Source organism: Myxocyprinus asiaticus, chromosome 7, assembly GCF_019703515.2.
Source record: "Myxocyprinus asiaticus isolate MX2 ecotype Aquarium Trade chromosome 7, UBuf_Myxa_2, whole genome shotgun sequence".
NCBI classification, from domain to species: Eukaryota; Metazoa; Chordata; class Actinopteri; order Cypriniformes; family Catostomidae; genus Myxocyprinus; species Myxocyprinus asiaticus.
Window position 1 is genome coordinate 45,203,313 of NC_059350.1, and position 15,102 is coordinate 45,218,414.

Here is a 15,102-nt window from a genome sequence, read left to right on the forward strand (position 1 = left end):
TTCACTTTAATTCTATGGTGAAAAGACGTGTGAAGGTTTTTTTTTTAAATAATTATTATTTTTCCTTTTGTGCTCCACTGTAAAAGAAGTAAAAATGACAGAATATTCATTTTAGGGTGAACTCTTCATTATAGTGTGCACAGGGCAAAGATCTTCAGTCTTGTAATGTGTGCTTGACTTAAAACAACTTGTTGAAGGTAAGGCAAGATGAAACTTATACTATCAGGCTCCACTCGCTGTTATTTAGTTTTCTTCAGTGTCTAATAGAGAGGTGAGTAGGAAGAGAGGGCTTATCATGTGTCTAACATCCATCCATAACATCCACACCTCTTCAGGAGGGGGTGGGTAGAGCGTGTGTGTGTGTGTCTGTTTGTCAGCCTGACAGTCTTAAGGGGAAACTGACTATTTTACAGCAGCTTATCTCTCTCAGTCAGATAAGAAAGGCGAACAGAAATATTATCACAATGCATCTATCCATCCGCAGGTTACCCATCTACATAACCACACTGCAAACATTCACGCATGATACACTCAACAGAAGTCCTAAACAGGTATTGATGCTAAGGCTAAAGGAAGTTAGCTAGGATCTTTTTGTCTGAAAACAAGCTGACTCCTGTTTCGTCTAGACGGGATCATTCATTTATGCGTCTGTGAAATGCACAAGCGTCAAGTCATGAAATAAAGATGACGGCTTCCTCCTGTTTCGTTTGGCATCTCGGGCACTTACTGTAACATGCAAACCTGTCACTTAGCATCTCAAATCAGCCAGTTGCTTGGCATAACATACAGAACTTCTCTTTACAAACCAATTGCTAAACAAAAGTCATATCTCTCAACAAATGGTAAAAAGCTCTTAAAGGAATAGTTCACCCAAAAATGAAAATTTGCTGATAATTTACTTACCCTAAGGCCATCCAAGATGTATCTGAGTTTCTTTCTTCATCAAAACAGAATTTAAGACTTTTAGGATTTCATTTCAGGCCTCCTCCTCTAATCAATGCAAGTGAATTTCCTCAATTTCTTTACGGTCCAAAATGCATATTTAGGGTGCATCAAAATAATCCACACGACTCCAGTCGACAAATAAAGTTCTTCTGAACGTAAATGATTGATTATTTTTAGAAACAAAACAATATTTATATACTTTTTAACTACAAATGTTCACTTCCGTACATCTCTGTGACGTGCGTTCATGAGAGGGATGACGTAAGCTCGTTGGTAAGGTCACGCGTCACGTGGAGGAGGAGTCAGGAAGTTTGCTGTTTACCAGCAAAAGAGGGACTGAAGCACTTGTTATAATAAACCAACTGTTCAAATAGTCTTTTCAACATCACAAAATCTTTATTTGTATTTTTATATGTTTCAAACATTCAAACAATCACTAAATAAAAGTTTAAAGCCATTATCGTTGTGATGCAGTGCTGCGGCCATGTTTTCTGATGTCAAACAAAGAATATACAAACTGGGGGCCTGGGTAGCTCACTGGTAAAAGACGCTGGCTACCACCCCTGGAGTTTGCTAGTTCGAATCCCAGGGTGTGCTGAGTAACTCCAGCCAGGTCTCCTAAGCAACCAAATTGGCCTGGTTGCTAGGGAGGGTAGAGTCACATGGGGTAACCTCCTCATGGTCACTATAATGTGGTTCGTTCTCGTGGGGCGCTGGTGAGTTGAGCTATGTCTCCGTGGCAACGCGCTCAACAAGCCACGTGATAAGATGCCAGATTGTGGCGAATCACTATGCAACCATGTGGACTTAAAAGCGCATTGGGAATTGGGCATTCCAAATAGGGTGAAAAAGGGGAAAAATCCCCCCCCCCAAAAAAAAAGATTATACAAACTAGTCAGTCCACTCGAGCCTTCTCCCATTCCATCCGCCACTCATTCTAACCCTTTCAGGTGCTGGGAAAGTGCAAGGGCTTGGTTTTTAGAACCTTCTATGCTTCTATGATGAACTCAGAATCCCATGTTGCCTTGCATTGAAAACAATATGGCACTCACAGCCAGCAAGCACATTCGTGACTGCATCTTATCTATCATAATCAATCATTATAAACATCTAAAAAATATATTATATGTTTTATAATATATAATCTGACCTTCAGTGCACCTGCTGTGATATAATCTGTCCTCATGTGCATCTGCTGTGAAGTGTAATGTAAAAAAAAAATAAATTACAGAATGCATTAAAGAACTCACGCTGAGGGATCCGTCAGTACAGAAGAAACTCACGTGTGAAAAGGTTAAGCTTCAGTGCGTAACTCGTCACACACCATTTATGCTACAGACACTAATGGTAACTCAAATTGTGTGGCTTGTTTAGGAGAGGTGTGCTCTTACTAAACAAGAGCTAAGTAATTTCATGATAAAAGGGTGAAATAGATGATAAAAAGGGTGAAATTTATGATTAAAAGGGTGTAAAAATTCCATAGATTTACAATGAAGGAGGAACCTGAGTCATACATAGGGACCAGAATATCATGGGGGTCTCTTTTGACTTTGGCCAGTAAGCAACCAATAAGGCACTCGAGGCAGTGCTATATTGTGAATGAATGCATTCTAAGCAGAATGGGCCTTTTATTATCCATTTGTTCCTGAAGTTCACCTGGTTCAAACAATTAAACTCTGATAAGGCAGTTTCCAATATTTACAGCCTGTTACTTGACAGAGAAGCACAAAGCTGTGATGCAGAAGTAACTATCCAACATCCGCCTCTGATATGAACAAATGTAATTAAGTGTTATCAAAGTGTCCACTGCATGCTACACATTAACCTCACTAAGTACAACTGCACCAACAGTGCAGCTCATTAGGGCAGAATGTAATGAATGACCAAAGCTTCAGCTAAGACACAACCCAATAAAGAGTCAAATGAATGACTGCTGCTCTCATAGTCCTTTACACCCTGAGCTTGCAAATATTACTCAGCAAACGGAGTTCACTTGAAAGTAACACCAGAGGCTAGTTTGATCCAAGATGCCTTTGTGTATAAAAACAGTTACTACTACCGCAGAGAATGGAAGACAAAGTAATTATACACAGTATCCCCATGTACAGACTCACTATTGTATCATGCAAGTACATCATTCTGACTCAATCATGACTCAAACATTGACTTTGTTGTAAAGGCCAAAGATCCTTATAAGCTTAACCATGTTTTACTACCATACATTTTTTGATTTGCAAATTCTGCCTAATAAATGTTTAAGTGCAATTAAAACAATAAAACATACTGGTCATGATGACTCGCTAAGCAATAAAACAAATCACCCTTTGAGCCAATGATAGTGATATGTGTTTTCTTAGCTTGGAATCACATATGGAGAGACATTACTGTTTATACAGAGGAATAAAATCATGAGTGTATTGGTGTGTGTGCTCCTTTTCTGCCATGCCACAGGTGAATAAGCAGTTCTTACTTCATGCACACCAGTGTAAGCCATCTGCTAGGAAACACAATCCAGACAACACAAAGGTGAAATTTGACCAATACTAAATTTTTAATACAATAATGAAAAATAATATTGCTCTTCTTGGAATCATACAGTTTTGTCCCTGTTTTTCCCCTACGCAGTAAGTTAATGCGACTATAAGAAAGAGGTATATAAACAGAAGATAGAGAATGTTCCATTGTTTACATGCAAAAATAAATAAAAAATTAATAATAATTTAAATGTACAGTAAATATTAGGTCTCTTACAGAAAACCATGAACCACTGAACCAAATGCTGTCGATTGAGCTCAACTTGTATTGAACTCAGAATATACCTTTAAACACTCCTTAAGTTCTTTAAAGGATCATAGTCTTACAATTGTATCTCCATTTCCAATGAGGAAATTCCTCATTTAACCAGGGCCAGGAGAGTTTTGACTTTAACACCCCATAAAATATTTTGTATAAACCTTTGAATGTCTCCAAAAAGCCTTTTGAAACATGATGACGGACTCTCTTCAAAACACATGACCTAATATGACAATATATCTCCCTTCTATGCAGATTGAATTCACTGCACAAACAGACCGCAACAAATAGAAGGATAACACATCACGTTCAAAGCGCCATATTTTAACCTATTGTCTGCTGTGGATAAAGCATGACCGTAACTTGACTCTGTGAAGGTTACAAGATCCCAATGTTTTCACAGCACTGTACAAAACATACTGTACAGACATGTTGTTACTCACTCTGGGAGGGTTGAGATAATAAAGAATGGTTCTATTACTCAAATGAAATGTTTAAATGCACAGAATTATTAGGCTATAAACATGTTTTCGGAGTCTGACAAGATCTTTGGTTCTCGCTCTGTTGTGAATGACCCCAGCTAACAATTTTTGGTTCCCAGAACATTCTGGGAATGTTAGATTTTGGTTACAACAACAAAAAAAAACAAAAAAAAAAGAACCTAGAGAGAACGCTCCTAGAACGTTAGGAATTGGTTCATAAAAAAATAACCAAACGGGAACCAAATTCTAATGTTAGGGAAATGTTCTGTGTTTGCTGGGACTGTCACTAAAAGTTCACTGAATTATTATAGTTGTTGCTGGATAAGTAAAATCAGCCTTTTAACAAAGCGAATAACTCAAATTATCTGTCTTTTCATAATCACACACCGACATTTCATTTAAGAAAATAAATTCTTAGACCTCAGCATGCTTAAAATATCAAAAATAGGCAAGAAAGGTCATTGAATGGATAAACACATATCAACGCATCTCATAATATCAACAATGATTATGTTGCAGATGCTTTAAATCTACCCACAATTTGTGGGCGTTTACACATTACCTAGTAGGGTAGTCTAGGGCATATGCAGGTATACGCCGCATGCCCACCTATTTTCTAAGGATTTTGCATATGCCCACCAGGGGCGGTTCGGTGGGGTGGGGGGGTGGTCTGGCCCCCCATGTGCCCTCACACTCACAGGGTCAGAAGATATAACACTAGCACAGTAACTTTCATAGTAGCCTAATGAAAGGAACATTCATAAGACTATACATTTAAATACATATTTAACATCAAGTTACCATATCATGGTTCTTAGTTGTTCTGTACACCATGCCAGCAAGAAACTTACCCTGATATACATTTTGTAAATTCATGTGGGACTATAATTACAACAGCCTTTATAAATTCACAGTATGCCCACCTCTTCAGACACTACTTCACCACTGCACAGAACGCGTTTTCGTGTTCAAGAACATCTAAACGGAGAGAAGCGAGATGGAACGGAGCGCAAGGCTCTCGATGAACGTTTTTAAAAGTTGAACTATGTATAGGCCTACTTTGACACGTTAAGTTTGCTTAGCGGCTGTTACGTAGTGTTACGAACAGAGGATAATGCAGATGTCTCGAGACGCGTTTTAAACAGTTAAACAAAAAGCGCGTCGCTCCTACGCAAGATGCTGAATATCGCATGTTTACATAGGAAACAATGGAAAACAATGCGAACGGATTACAAAAAAAAAAAAAAAAAAAAAAAAAAAAAAAAAAAAAACAACGCGTCCGGTGTGAACTGCCCATATAGGGCGAGACGTTAAAAAAACAGATGCGCCGCAACGGCCGAAGACTTCTGTTTGAAGCAAGTGTACATGGACAAACTATTGAAAAATAGCGCAGACGTATCGCTTCAACGTGTCCTGTGTGAACGCCCCTTGAGGAGTCTTTCAATTCAGGCATATAAGGCATGAGCGCTCGAAAAGTTGAAAAAAGCTAAATAACGTTAACGTAGTGCAGCATCAACTAACCTACTTATAAGGACAAACAAGCACGCTTTGTGCAGATGAGGGTGGATCCGAAGTGCATGAAAAAGAGAGCAAAGAGTGAGTGACCAACATCCATGCGTTCACATAATACGGAGAAACTGGAAAATCGATTTGTGTCACGTACGCCAGGATCGAAAGAGATCGAATAGGACAAGCATGCACTTGGCTTCAAAGAATGACAATTACACTTTAGCCACAAAAAATTCACAAGCAGACGCACAATGTGTATTCACAGGACTAATGATTCTTGACGGAACTGTTTCATCCAATTAGACTAGAGGCTGTGGACACGCTTTAAAAAATTGAAAGTAAACTATTAGAGAACATTTTATTTGTGGCATTTAGATACTATTTTTTTTTATGGCATTATTGTAGCCTAGATTACTTTTAAAAGAAAGCACACTTTAGAAAGAAAGAAAAAAAAAAAACATACATAGTAGGCTATAGTAGGCTAAAAAAAAAACATAGTAGGCTATAAATGGCGCTCCACATGTTGCTATGTCGGCTCTCATTTGAAATGATTCAAGAGGTTTGAATTTAGTTGCCCAGAGTGCAGCAGCATAACGGGACACTATGTTCCTCTTCCACAAACCGACAGTGTAATACCTATAGTTACCCATGATATTTAAATCCATATATGATCATTTTGTCACGAGTCTAATGCATAAACGTGGTTAATAAAGTCACTGCTGATTAAAAAGAATAAATAGCATAAAGTTACACGAAGCATCACCAAACTAACCTTGCGTTGGTACAGTCGTTGTACAGCGCCTCAAAATCCTTTCTCGAAATGAGTTTGCAGCGGTTCACTCCGGGTTGGATGGCACCGAGTCCGCGCAACACGCGCACCTGCTCCACAGTGCACACCACCGGGTTTATATCCAAACGCTTGAGTTTCGTGTACACTGTGTGCAGTCCGCCAACGAGGTGCTTCAAAAAAAGGTCAAAGACTTGCGGGAGACAAATGAGCTCCTGTCCATCAACGTTGAAAGAAGCGACTTTCACCCCGTGCACCTCCACGATCTTGCATTCGTTGGTCGCCGGACCGCTTTGAAGCGTCGCGTTCAGGGAGTTTATCAGTTGCGGCGAGTCAGCGGGACTCGTGTAGAACGGGTCGGTCCTGAAAAGTTTACCGGACACCGCAGAAGTCCCAGAGTTAACTGGAAGAGTCGCAGGAACGGCCATAGTGGTCATTACAAATAAATTTCCCCAATGTGTTCTTTTAGGACCTCAGTTTCCTTATCGCTTCCTCTTTTCATACCCTTATATTTTTATTTTACACTATGTCCACTGAGCAAACTGGCACCAAACGAGCCGAGCGCCTCTCTTTACCCGTGTGAATATTCAGATGAACGGAGCGTTTCTCGATTCGTTTGGCCCCGCCTCTCACTGGAAGAATGATGTTCCGTTTTGCCAACCGCATGTGCTCCAATTTATGGGCAAAGACTTCACTGGAGGTCGAGAAATTACAGAACTCCTCCCCTATCGAGCGAGTGTCCATTTCAATTATTCTTTTATGCTGTTATGTTTCTGTTTCAGACGGCATAGGGGCGAGTTTGTCTCAGGACAAGTCAGTTTCTGTTTTGTAGAAAAGTTTTTGCTTTTCTTGAACTGGGAAAAAAGATAAAGATGAAAAAAAGATATTCTTTGAACTAAAATTGAAATTTTGTTATTCTAAGCATGAAGTGGCAGTAGTGTACTGCAGTGTGACTTCATATAAAAAACATTAAAAAAATATTTAAATAAAAAATAAATCTAATCATGTATAATAAATGCAGTTTTATGACATCAGATTAATTGAGAGACTGCATAAACTGTGCAAAGTGAGTGAAGAAAATAAAGTGCAAAACACTGTAAAAAGGAAGATGTTTAGGCAAAAGAAGAAACAGCTTTGTCTTTTATAGGTCAGGGTAAGTCAGGTACTCAAGCGTTTGAATGCCATCTGTTCAGCATCATTGGGAAAACACGCTCGCACATCTGGATGTGTCTGGAAAGACTTCTGTGCACACCCCTCCTGGGACTAACTAGAAATCCTTTGAGAGAAATGCCATGAAAATATCCCACATGTCCCTTTAACCCCATTGTTTTGTTGCCATTTAGACATGCATGACAACTCTGTAAAGTTATTTCTTCACCTGGATTTAGTGGCAACTGGACTAAACACTCATCTGAGACATAAGGTGCACATTCAGTCAGATTGCAAACAGGATTTATAGATTTCACAGACAGTATTTTTGCTGAAGAGCATTACATATACATATACATACACATTTACATACACATAATTTATATTACAGATTCTTGCAGAATGGTCTTTACTCAGCATGAGCTTTCAATATATAAAACTTTACAAAACAAATTAAGTAGGGTACAAAAAAGGCACCGCTTGGTGCAAAAGGCACCACTGTTTTTCTACCCGCAAAGTATATCAAGATTAAAAGAAATGAATTTCCTTTTATGGAAAATTGATGGAGCAACATAATTTATGTGAAAATAATTAACACAAGGTTGTTTTGATTAAAAGTCATAAAAAAACGTTAAAAAAAAAAAAAAAAAAAAAAAGAAAAAAACTGGCTAGGGGGCCTTTTACCCCTCACCGGTGGGGTTACAGTGATATAAACTCACTGAGCACCTTATTAGGAACACTATGGTCCTAATAAAGTGCCTGACGTGGTCTTCTGCTGTTGTAGCCCATCCGCCTCAAGGATTGACATGTTGTGCATTCTGAGATGCTATTCTGCTCACTACAATTGTACAGAGTGGTTATCTGAGTTACCGTAGCCTTTCTGTCAGCTTGAACCAGTCTGGCCATTCTCCGTTGACCTCTCTCATCAACAAGGCGTATCCATCCGCAGATCTGCTGTTCACTGGATGGTTTTTGTTTTTGGCACCATTCTGAGTAAACTAGAGACTGTTGTGTGTGGAAATCCCAGGAGATCAGCAGTTACAGAAACACTCAAACCAGCCTGTCTGGCATCAATAATCATGCCATGGTCAAAATCGCTGAGACTTCATTTTTCCCCATTCTGATGGTTGATGTGAACATTAACTGAAGCTCCTGACCCATATCTGCATGATTTTATGCATTGCAATGCTGCCACACAATTAGCTGATTAGATTATTGCTTGAATAAGTAGGTGTGCAGGTGTTCCTAATATAGTAATCAGTGAGTGTAGATATGGTAGGTCGGCAGACCTCAGTGCAAAAAGTGGCAGATACCATTTTTAAATAATAGCATACAGTATATGGGCATAACTGCAGCATGTTTATTGTGTTTATTTAGTGTCCCACAGGCAACTTACACCAACCTATACCACTAAACCTAACCCTAACCTTCCCGTATGAAAAAAACATTTTCTACAGTACAGTACAAGTTTTTACTACAGTAACCACCATGGTATTTTGTAGTAAAAATCATAATTACCACAAAATATCCATGGTTACTAAATTAACACCATATTACTGTAGTAACACCATGGTTAATTGCATCAAAGCCTAAAAAGCATGGTTACTACAATATTATTATAGTTAATTTTCATAAGGGTTAGTCTCCCAAAACTCCCCTTGCAAAAGGAGCGATACAATCTACACACGGGTGATGCTGAGCTGCAGGATAAAGCCATCACCCCTCATGCTCTGGAAGAGTGAGGGAACGCATGCGATCGACAGAACCCGCTTCTGGATCATACCCTTCTCTGCACTCCCTGACACTGACCGTGACCAAATCACTGCAATGAAATCAACCTTTATATTCATTTGTATTTATTGTGATTAGTAGCATTAAAGGAAATGTTGTATTAAGAGTGGAAACAGGAAACTGGAATAGGAAAAGGAGTGGGACAAAAGGCTGAATCGAACAGGGGTCACTTGCACAAAAATACACGTATTCACCGTTTTACACCCCACACCACTGCAGCAACATCTATTACCCAGTTTGTCGTATATTTCTGTGGTTCCACCACACTATTGGGGTGCAAATAGCTGTGCTGTGTGGCAGGTGCTATTTACACCTGGGTGCAAATAGTCACTCCGTATAGATACAGGGGCAAAAGTTGTCCTGGCAAAATTTGTCAACTTATGCAAATACTTGATACAACAAGATTAAGATAGAGCTAGGATAGTGCTAACCATAACTTTTGATTAAGTCACATTAAATGGGCCTTTAGCCCCGTTGTACATACATTCTTAAAAACCACAGTTGGTTTAGCAAAGATGTAAATGTTTTTCTAAATAACTAGAGAATAGGCATCTTACTGTTAAACATTTTTTGGTTCTAATTTGAACCTTTGTTTCCAGAGTGTAAAGTATGGCAAAGAGGCAGTGCTTGAAGAAGGGTGAGTCACGACATAAAACATAATTCTTTTATGAAACATTATTATTTATGAAACATTATGCTTAACATAGTGCTTATAATAAAGATTGAGATCCCTGTTCTAAACAATTTATCAACAGTTATGAACAAAAATTTATTTCTTCTGCAGAGAAGCACAGTTTGACTAAATGAAATTCTAATAAGACATGGCAACCCTAAGTCAATAAAAGTGGAGGATAATGATAAAGTGGCAAGAGAAAGTGAATGACCTTAATGACACTTTGACCTGAATTTGCATTTCAGTATGAAATGTAATTATGTGTGGCACGAATGAGGCTTTCTGGGAAACAAGAGTGGAGATAATCCATTCAAATCCAATTTAAAGAAAAGAGTGTATAACTAGTTAGACTGACATGCCTCTCTTTAAATGGTCAATGAATAGTAAATTAATGGTACAAAAGCTGTAGTTACACACAGGAAATCTTACGCATGGGCGAAAGAACAATTTTAGAAGTTGAGGGGCAAAATAAGGGATATAATATGTTGCCAAAAATGGGGGGATGAAAGTGGAAATTTCTAAAAGTGAAGGGATAGTGCTGCCCCTGCAATTATGTGCTACATTATCTCTGCCAACTTTTTACTTTGTAATTGAAACAGGTATATATGGCACAGCATATAGCAATGTCTTAGCTGCTTTTTTTGACCGTGTCCTAAAAAAAAGCTGTCCATAATAATGCACTGTACTAGTTAATTACATTTTAAGCAATTAATGCTCATTTAATTTAACAAGGCAGTATATCTGCAGATTTGGTGAAATATCCAAGAAAAGTACTTAGCTAAATTAGCTTACATGACACACATTTAAAAGGCAGAACTTGGATGTTAATGAAAAGAAAAGGCAAATAATCCTAATGGACATACGCATTTTAACTAGATTTTTACAGTTCAGCTTTCTGTGCAGAAGTCGCCGTCACAATGCTAAGGTGTTGTGGGTGGTTGCCAGGGCATTGCTAGGGGGTTAAGTTGTTACTAGCCTAGGTCAAAAGAGCCCACCCCAGTCTCTGGTTCCTATCTGGCTCCTATATTTTTACCCATTTTATCATCCTCTAAACCAAAGGCGTAATTTACGGGTGAGACGGGTGGGACATGTCTCTACTAATTTTTGCCTATGCCAATTTTGTCCCTGCCACTTTTTGAAATAACTTTCATCAGGAAAGTGTCCAATGCAGAAGAAACATCTCCAGTTCTTGAGTAGGAATTTGCATTTAGTTTGTGTGTGTTATAATTAGTGGCTATAATAATCCAGCACTGAATCTGTTATTTTTAATGTTATGATGAGTACTTGTTGCGGCTGTTATCTGTGGCATTGAGTGACAGCAGGCAGCAATGTTTTCTTGTGCATCCAGATGTACGCTTTACTCGCGCCGCAGCTCGAGATTCTTTCAAGTTCAATCGTAAAGCAAAATGCAAACAGATGTGACTCCCTGCTCATGATATTTATACACCCACATACAGATGCGAAAAAAAAAAAAAGAGGTCCCCATCACTTTTTTAAAACAAAGTGACACCCTTGCTCTTAACGAAAATCATTCAGACCTATCGCTGAGGGATTTTCTTTTACCCATTTTATCATAAATCTAATTGCTTAGAAACGTTATAGCAAACCTCTCTCTTTAACAAACCACACGATTTGAGATATTATTTGTGGAAGTAGCAAAAACAGTGCTGGATGAGTTACGCACCAAAGTTTAATGGGTTAGGGGGTTTGTTCAAATCCTTAAACCTTGTGATGCTTCCCTTAGCAAGCACCACTAATAAATTAGTAACTTTTATAACTGGACAATTTATCATTGTTTCAGGCGACTGAGGTGTGCACACACACAAAAATAAGAGGAGAAAGTTGAGGTCAGACGGTCAGAGTTAGCATCAGATCACTTCAAGGGCTCAAGGAATGAGTGTGTACCATATTTCAACTCCCATTTCATCTCTTTTCTTTTTTCCTACACACATGCATTTACTGACAGACACAGATATGCCACTCAAAAGAGCGAAATAAATATGATATATGAGAAAAGTTTAGAAGAACAGCTAAACATCTTCAGTAAAGGGAAAACACATCCAGATGTTCCAGAATAAATTCTACAGGACGGTCTACAATGACCTGGATGACAGAGGATCATAAACATGATACATAAGCACATCTAAAAACACATACCCATATATACAACCTTAAATTATTTGCTATTTAGAACTGGATATGCATCTTATGAAAGAACGTTAAGTTTGTCACATGCTGTCACATCGAAAATAGAAATGACACATGTATGAAAAAACATTTTAGTCTCATACACACACACCTCTTGCTCTCAGCAGCTATTTATCACTGTGTGCAAATGAGAACATATGTGCTGCTTATCTGGCAGATGCTAAAACCACTTATATGAATTTACCTCTTGATTAAATGAGTCTTGGATGACAGGAGCCTAAAGTGACACTGATGAAAGGTGAAGACTGCTCTTGTGCCATTTTACTGATGTTTTTGTCAAAAATTGTATTGACAATTATGCACTTACAATAGAAGTCTATGAGGCAAGCATACACCAACTGCATCATAGAAGTGCATTGTAAGTGCATTTCAGTGCAGGTTTTTTGTTTGTTTTTACAAACATAAGTATGCATTGAAATAATTTTCTGTGGTAACTGACAGAATGCCACAGAGCTTAACTTGGAATATTCCTTGATACATAACCAGATATCCACATTACAGAAAACAGCATGGGAACACATATTCTGTCATTATTGGTCAATTAAAGCTGATCTGTGTAATTTATGCGCTATGAGCATCACCGAAAGGAATTGTAAAATACATCACTGTTCTCAAACAGATTCTAGAAAACTCCCCCTGTCTTCCACTGGTTATAAAAACAGATAGCCCCAACCCAGACTTACACCATTGGTTTGGACCGCTCAAACAGAGGAATGTTTTGATAGTTTTACAGAGCCACAGTGTTATACTTTTAGGTTAAATCAACCAGAAAACCCTAATAAGTTGACTTTGCTTGATTGATTGAGTAAACTTGTTGCCTTAATTGAATTGAGTAATGGCGTCTCCAAAACTTGTGTAATTAAGTTAACTTAAATTGGTGATTTACGTTTTTTAGGTAACTAGATGCAAGTAGACTTAACTCAGATTTGCTATTTAAATGTTGTTGTTTCTACTTAATTTTAATTGAATGGACTCCAATTTAAGCCATACAATAACACAGCCTAAATAAACAAGATTAAAAATTATCCTAGGTCACTCATTAAATAAACATATTTTTTTCACAGAAACGCATAGACACCTTTACTTCAGTTGCACATGCACAAGGAGAATTCAGATTCACAGTGTCCAACTTGACCAAAGGGGAAAGAAATAACCCTAATGGTGACATCACACAAAACAACTATTTGAAACAAAACAACATAAATAATACTACAAAAGAGCTAATACCACTATGAATTCTTAATAACAACTATTTAACTGCCTCCATATGTTCCCTATGACCAAAGAAACATAATTAAATAATTGAAGTGCAAGGCATTATGGGTATTCCCCATAGCTGCAATTTGTACTCAATAGTTTGGGTTATTAACACATAAAATCTTAAGTCTATAGATTTTAAGAAAAATAAGTTAATGGAACATAGATATTTGAGTTATGAGCCCAAAAGACAACATTTTCCAGTAATGACAACATTGGGATTTACAGTTGACAGCACATTAAGCTGGGATACGAAAAATAATTTTAACATTAAAAACATTACATCAGCTTTAAAATGGTTTTAAAAATGACCTCTCTTCCTTGTCTCGTGCATTGACAAGTATTATCTCTTATCCTCTTTAGGAGATGCTCCACATGTTGGCCCTTGTTTCCTTTCCACCATTAAGTTTCCACGCATCCCCTCTTTTACTTTTCCTTGGTGTAGAAGAGATTCTCTCAGTAATTGTTAAAGTTTGTCTGATAGAATGCATCATTCCTCTACTGATTTCTCTTATCCCATCAGTTTTCCTGGCAGTGGAGAGGAGTTTCCTCTGGACTCCCTGAACACTGGCCACTGTGAGGCTCTAAAATAAATCAATGTTGTATTGCTTCTGACTCATCTTTCTGCTTCAAGTTTATCTCAGGGTTTGGAAGGCCAGGTAAGAGCTGGCACCAGACTTTATGACTTTCCGTTCACTCTCCATAAAACCGGAGAGGAAAAAATGCCTGGCCAGTTTTTTTCCACCATGATGTAGATTTCACTGCCTTGGTAAAAGATGAGAAAAACACTGTCTGGTGAAAGTGATACAGTCCCATACAGACACATTATACCATCAATGACAAACATATTGTTAACCATTGAGGTAACCTGAGAATATGTAGCTGTAGTTATTTGTCCAAATTGTAGCATGTTCTTACAACAAGGATATCCACCTGCATGTCTGCATGACTTTAAACAAGACAAGGTTTTGTGATTTATTGTGTTGGTAAGGCCTAGAAAGTTTTTATTTCAACTTCAAAATTCAGCATGCTTGGATAAGGTAAGGATCACTATTACTTTAAACAAATCCATAACTCCAGGTTGTTTCCCCACCATTTGTGCTACGGACATGAGTGATACCTCAAATCATGCCGAATATTGAGGAGAGGTGTGCCATTACTTTTCTAAGTGAATGGATTTATGATTTTGGCTTGGCGGATGGAAAAGCAGGTGGAAAATTCCACAGACTTGCATTAAAGATGGGTCCCAAGCCATATCTAGAGACCCAGTAGGCATCCACTAGGCAAACACCCAGAACACCCTGGCAACCACCCACAACACCCTATCATTGTGGCATAGAGTATTGCATGGGCAAGCACCACTCAGATTTTCTACTGAAAATGTAAAATCTAGTTAGCAGTATATTTTGATTTTGATTAATTCCTTTTGATTGTAACTAGTTTATCAAAAAATAACAACATAAGAATGTAATAATATTCACAAGAAGATTAATTGTAGATCTTTCATT

The 15,102-nt window shown here is 38.1% G+C and overlaps 1 protein-coding gene across 4 annotated transcripts in view; it reads right to left on the minus strand.

Annotated features, from left to right (window-relative positions):
* dachb (dachshund b) overlaps positions 1-7,109 on the minus strand; it is a 54,648-nt gene extending 47,539 nt beyond the window's left edge. For all 4 annotated transcript variants that reach the window (XM_051701990.1, XM_051701991.1, XM_051701993.1 and 1 more), the window contains exon 1: positions 6,502-7,109. In XM_051701990.1, coding sequence (XP_051557950.1) covers positions 6,502-6,953 — 452 coding nt within the window. In that variant the 5' untranslated portion in view covers positions 6,954-7,109. The remainder of the gene's footprint in view (positions 1-6,501) is intronic.
* Between the last annotated feature and the right edge of the window lie 7,993 nt (positions 7,110-15,102).